The 6,634-nt window shown below is 31.9% G+C and overlaps 1 protein-coding gene across 2 annotated transcripts; it reads right to left on the reverse strand.

Annotated features, from left to right (window-relative positions):
- Window positions 1-1,044: 1,044 nt before the first annotated feature.
- On the reverse strand, window positions 1,045-6,066 carry LOC123214871 (beta-amyrin synthase-like). Of its 2 annotated transcripts, XM_044634879.1 has the most exons (17): window positions 5,930-6,066; window positions 5,550-5,767; window positions 4,466-4,651; window positions 4,096-4,383; window positions 3,927-4,011; window positions 3,676-3,842; window positions 3,388-3,579; window positions 3,179-3,292; window positions 2,957-3,076; window positions 2,749-2,871; window positions 2,545-2,643; window positions 2,367-2,423; window positions 2,065-2,255; window positions 1,805-1,982; window positions 1,643-1,723; window positions 1,455-1,538; window positions 1,045-1,365 (listed from the first exon to the last, which is right to left on the reverse strand). In XM_044634879.1, exons 2-17 carry the CDS (start codon window positions 5,748-5,750, stop codon window positions 1,240-1,242), a joined length of 2,292 nt encoding a protein of 763 aa, XP_044490814.1. In that variant the 5' UTR covers window positions 5,751-5,767; window positions 5,930-6,066; the 3' UTR covers window positions 1,045-1,239. The 2 variants fall into 2 exon arrangements, with proteins under 2 accessions (XP_044490814.1, XP_044490813.1); XM_044634878.1 differs by lacking the exon at window positions 5,930-6,066 and having other exon boundaries at window positions 1,046-1,365; window positions 5,550-5,919.
- Between the last annotated feature and the right edge of the window lie 568 nt (window positions 6,067-6,634).

A 6,634-nucleotide genomic window follows, 5' to 3' on the forward strand; every position in this document is an offset into this window, starting at 1 on the left:
TTCTTTCAATTTTCATTATTATTCAAAGCAGCACATATTTCATTGTAAGTTAATTTCTTTTTTCCATGAAGTAATGTAATGCTTAGATGATCCAATTTTTCAAGAAGACATCCTAGTAGAAGCATTGCCTTATCTTCATCTTTAAAGGTTTCATCCAGGTTCAGTAAATCAACTATCAACTGATTAAAAGTATCAATATGATTACTTATACTTGTATTAGGTTTCAATTAAAGACGAAACAATCTCTTCCTTAAATAAAGTCTATTCTTATTGTTCTTCTTCATATACTTATTTTCTAATGTCTTCCACAATTTACTTGCTGACATCTTTTTCATGAATGGATATTTCTACTCTCTATAAAGATAAGTACGAATTGTACCACAAGCTTGGCGGTTGATCCTTGCCCATTTTTTGTCATCCATCTTCTTTGGTTTTTCCTCATCTATAGCTATGTCAAGATTTTCTTGACACAACGCGTCTATCACTTACATTGCCACAAGCCAAAATTGTTTAGGCTATCAAAATTTTCCATTTCAATTTTTCTGGTGGTCATAATTGTCTTTGTTGATGTCAATGCCATTTTCTGTTGACTACAATTTACTTGGTAGATAGTTTTTCAAATAATCAAGTTTCACAAATTTATATTCAATAGCTAAAAAAAAGTACTATAACCTAAGATAGTAGTAAGTGCCAAAAATGATAATATATGCACTAGGAAAATACCTAGGAAAGATTGGTAGGGATAAAACCTCCTTGAAAACCAACCTCCTTAGACAATATTTTCCTAGACATGCATATAATTATATATATAACTACTCATTGTCCTAAACCTAGGCTTTGATACCACTTGTTGTGCAATAGAAATATAAAACACAATTTTTATGCTATTGAATATAATAAATAATTAAGGCAGAAAATAAAAATGCAAAAAAGTAAAAGAAAGAGAACATGATAATTTACGAGGTTTGGTAAATGTACCTTCATCCTCGGTGCAACAAATTACTTTCACTATCTTTAAAGAATAGTTACAAAGAAAATATAAAACTATTAGAGATCCTTAATAATAAGATTCTCTCAATGCAATTGTGTTTCACTACAATTGTTTTTGAGATGTTTTGAATTAAAACCAAGACCTCTATTTATACTCTTTGATAAAATATAAAGAGAATAAAATAATTAATGTGGGATTTAAAAAGCCCATTTTTCAACAGTAATTAACTTGCTTCTGTATTGATATCCTCAAACAGTAGTCTTGAAAGGCAGCAAAACCCTCTTTCGGTATTCAGCAAGAGCCCACAGTGGGTAAATATTTCTATGCACTGCGTAATGTAACATGCAGTTCTTATTGAACACTCCTGTAATTTCCTGCAAGCATTACATCATTTATTCATTAATTATTTATTGAAACATTTGAACTTAACATGTGCCCATTTTTCCATTTCCTTCAACTGTACCTGCTGGGGAAAATCACCATCTTCTAGTTGAGAATTAATTATCAACTTAGCTGCACGGTGAATAGGAGTTGGATCTCTTTCTGCCTGATAATCCAAAGAACAATCACATAAAAACATAAATACTACAAAATTTATCCTGGTGCTTAAACGTGAAAATATATTTTTTTTAGCGATTTATTGAAACTAACCTGTCCACCATGAATTAAACCCATTATTGCCCAGGCAGTGTGAACTAAATTTGACCTGTTTCCTTCAAGAGGTATGTATTTCTAAATGCCCAGGACAATAGATTAGTACATATGTTTAGTACGTTGTAATACAGTAAGAAATCAATTGACACAAATACATACCTTTTCTGGGCAAGAACGATAACTCTCACCCCAACCACCATCCTCTATCTGTGATTTAAGAAGAAAATCAACACCTCTACGCATAGTTACAGAATTGTTGTAAGTCTTGCCAGCTGCTGCTAGTCCTCCGAGTGCAAACCAAGTACCATATGTGAAGCAAACTCCCCAATTTCCGTACCTATATATGTATAAATATATTCATTGAAAAAATATATATCAAGCATATGTTCTTTAATAAAATTAATAATAATTAATTTTACCATGAACCATCAGACAATTGAACATTTTCCAAGTAGCTAACTGCTTTTGTGATGAAATTTTCAATCTCTCTCTTTCTGTGTCCTGGATATAATCTCTTAAACAAAACTAAAGCATGGATAGCTGATGAGGTGCACTCAACATATTCATGCTCAATCACTACGTCCGCAAAAAGTTCAGTGGGATTTAGCAACTGAAGACAAAATACATCAGAAGTGCCAGTCATTAATATATTTGTGATATAAACTAATTAGAAAGATTTAACACAACAAAGTCATATTAATATGTAGATTCAAAAACTTACTTCCAACCATTCTTGGGCTCCGGCTGGCTCCCAGGCGACGAGACCTCCATTTTTGCTCTGCAGGGAGTCAAAAAATAGAGCTTTTAATTATTGTTTTGATTTAAAAACACAAAACATATATAATCTTGAAATGTATGCATGAGAAAATATGTTTGAGAACTTATTGATATATGTGCACCTGTAATGATAATAGGATATTAACAGAATCATATAACCTCTCAGGTTCCATTTTCTCTCCAACAATTTCGGGTGGCATCATTGAGAAAAATAGACAACACTAAACAAAATGAGAGACAATATATATCTACAGTGAGATACAGGGAAATAAAGAAATAACTTTTCTTTATTTGATCAATAATTTTATGAATAAGTTTATAAATACCTTTAAACCTTCAGCAGTACAATCAGAAACTTGCCATCCATGATCCTGATCAGAGAAAGTCCAAGATCCCTTAGAAATATGTCGATACATTCTCTTGAAGTCACCAGAAGGATTGTCTTTCACCTTAATTTACAAATAAAATGTAAAATCATTAACTCTGAGGAAAATTCAATGGAACTAAAGTTTGGTTTATTAAATGTTAAATTACTTGAGATGCCTTGATAAATTCGTGTCCTCTCTTGAGTACAGACCCTATTTCATCAGTGAGATTACTAGCAAGTAAAGCTTGAATAGCAAAACCAGTATCCCACTCTTGGCTTCCAAAACTCTACAATTGTAACAATGGAATTTATTCATCAATGCTAAATCGAAACTAGACTTCATTGAATTCGGTGATATATACTAATTGATTAATTAATTAATTATTTACCTGCATCTTCATTCCATCTTCACCAACCCATAAGTAATCTGGAATCCTAGCTAGATGCTTCTTGAAATAATCTCCATTTGGATCTTCAACCCAACAAGCTAGCATGCATAACACCTTTGTATACATAATTCAATCAAAAGAATTAGATAGATGGATACACAAAATAAAAGAAATGATGCATTTGCATATCTAGTGAATTGCAATTTGACCTTTTCCACACATCCAATGGCAATGTACCGACTATTCTCATCTTCATAATGAATGTGCTTCATTGTTACTTGAAGAGCTCTCTCTCTTATCAAATTGTTGAAAGGCCAATGTGTAAGAAAAGGCTCAGAGAATATATATAGACTGTCCCAAATCAAATCTTGCATCAAAGGATGGGGATAGTAAAGATCCTCCTGCAATGATAACAATTCTCAGTTGTATATATATTAATTATAAAGAAAGCAACACAAATAACAAGCATATTTGAATGTGTACAATTATAATCTCACCTTGGCACATAAATGGCGTACTTTCCCCCAATTAACTTGATTGTAAGGTTGAATGTAGAGCTCTTCCCTCAGTTGTAGAATGAGAGATGTAATTGGGCCAACAAATTTCTTGCCATACAAATATGACGTTGGCATGTACACCATGCGGCAGTAACAACACATTTTGGCTGCATTTGTGAAGATTCAAACTTTTAAACTAACAAATAAACAATTAATATCAAAATCCTAATCCAAAATGATGCAAAACTAACCTGGATGCATTGGAAGAAATGATGGAAGGATCCAAAATTCAGGAGGCATTGGGTTGCTTCCAGACCAATTGAACACACCAAGTATCTACGACAGATAAAAGATAAATTAATGCATATGCATTGATGACACATTAATGAAGTTAATATATAGATAGAGTGATGTGGTTACCGAAAGCCAGGTCTTTCCCCAAGAAGGAATGTGAGTGACACCACCACGGTCAAGGATCCATTTTCGAGCTCTAGCACAAGCATTATCTTCGCCGCCATCAGGTCCTTCTCCAAGGATACGCATGCAGATGTAGCTGAGAGCTGTACAAAACATGGTGCTGTGGCCTTCAATATGTAATCCCCACCCACCATCTTCATTCTGATGGTAATATATGTATCGAAGGATTTCCTTCTTATGCTCTGTTGAAAATACACTGTCAAGATGCCCTGTTATATAGGTGCACATCACCTGCATATGGGCAATTCTTTTTAGATACATGTAATTAATAAAAATTTCAGATACTGTTCTAAACAGTGTACTATCTAATTACCAATGGAGGAAGGAAAAACAAAGGACCAGCATTTTCAGCTGGCCAATGGCCGTCGGAGGCTTGCAAAGCAGAGAAGAAATGGACCGCCCTCCTCAACGAGACTGTAGCTGTTTCATACGTTATTTCTTCTCCATCCTCCACCTTTACAGCTGGGATTGTTTGTTTGAAATTTTTCTCCCGAAGAAACTAAAATTTATTATTCAATAAACAAATAAATATTTACGTGGTGATGAGCAAGACAGATTGGACATAAAATACAAAGCTAGAAATTGTATTAACATGATTGGTTAATTGACGTTTGAAAATGAAGGTTTGTGAATGTCATCTAAGAAGTTATTGATGAGATAGAGGTTGACTTGAGTTCGTATGTATTGTTCCGTCTTTTAACTTAAGAAGTTATTGATCTTTTAGCTTCTCTGAAAATGACAAAACAGTCAGAGACCCCAATAACATAACTTTCAATGAAATTTCTGCCACAAACTCGCCTCTTTTTCTTAATATTGCTAATAAATAGCGATGTTCTTGATGGCCATTTCCCAGAAATTAAAAGTAATGTCACATATGTGGGAAAATGGCAAACAAATTTGCATAGTAATACATGATTGGGTAATATGAGTTTATCTTCTATTTTCAAGATGATAATATTTAAAACCTTATCTTATATAACTTATGAATGGAACATAATTACGTAATTAATTATATATACAGATACCATATGTAAAAATTTTCTATAAAAAAATGATATGTGAATCATATAGCAACTTCAGGTTAATTAGTATAACCAGGATTACTGGTGTAATTAATTATTTTAGATGGTTAACTTTACCTACCTTTTTTGTAGTGTTGCTATGATAAATCAATAATAATGGTTACTTATTTTAAACCCACATCAGTGATTAAAACAAAAAAAAACATATAGTGCCAAATTAAGATAGTTTCAGCATCATCCTATGAAAAAGGTAATATCGATGCAAGATGGACTTATTATCTGAAAAGGAGATGAATTGTGTAAAGGAAAAGAGAAATGAAGAGAGACACAAGTGCAAATATAACCAGAATAGAAATAAATGACGGGCACCAATACCTGCATTCGCCAGAGAATATCACCACTAGGCTTGACCTGAAACCGATTTTTGTAGAATTTTCGACGAGCAGCTTCAACCTCAGCTCGCTCCTCAGGAGTCCCCGCTTCAGGATCAAACTCCCATGTTTGCCTTCCCACAAAGTTGTTTGTGCTGTAAATGTATGGATCATTGCCACCTTCTGCAATCTTCAGCTTCCACATAATGATATGCTGCTTTTCTTTTGCATGCAATAATATGATTGTGTTAATTTGCAGGTGGTTTAAACAGCATGCAGATATTACAGTATTCTTTCAGTTACTTCTAAATATAGAAATAGAGAGAGTGAAGAGAAGTAAGTTAATCAGAAGAGAATAGCTAAAAGATATATAGATCTGTATACCTGCACGATAGATACAGAGATCTGATGGTAGAATTAAGTATGAGCAATGAAGATGTTGGAAAGTGGACGACTAATATAGATTAAGTAAGAGAGCACTTGATGAGTGAGGAGAAGAAGAAATACAACATTTATCTATATAGTCGATCGCACACAACCACCATGCCATTTTCTGATGATTCCAAGTTTCAAAATACATATATTACAATAATACTGTGTATACAATTTTTATGTATAATTGCTTACACAAATAATAATATATCACCATGTGATTAGGTGTTTTTTATATTTTATTTTTAACTATCTAATTATATTTTTATTTGTACATAAAACATTACTTTATATATTATTAAATATATAAACTTACGTAGAGAAATTGGTGTGATATAAATAAATAATTCAATATAATGTCAATAATTCAATCTAATACAGTTTGAATAATAAATTTTGAAATAGACTTAACATTATATTGGATATATCAATATAATGTCAATAATTCAATCTAATGCAGTTTGAATAATAAATTTTGAAATAGACTTAACATTATATTGGATATATATATATATCCAATATAATGTTAAGTCCATTTTAATATGGTTGGATAATAAATTTTGATATATATATATATATATATATATATATATATATATATATATATATATAAAATGCCAAGTTAATTTAATATAGTTGAATAATAAATTTTGATAT

The sequence above is a fragment of the Mangifera indica genome, chromosome 4, assembly GCF_011075055.1.
Source record: "Mangifera indica cultivar Alphonso chromosome 4, CATAS_Mindica_2.1, whole genome shotgun sequence".
Lineage (NCBI taxonomy): Eukaryota > Viridiplantae > Streptophyta > Magnoliopsida > Sapindales > Anacardiaceae > Mangifera > Mangifera indica.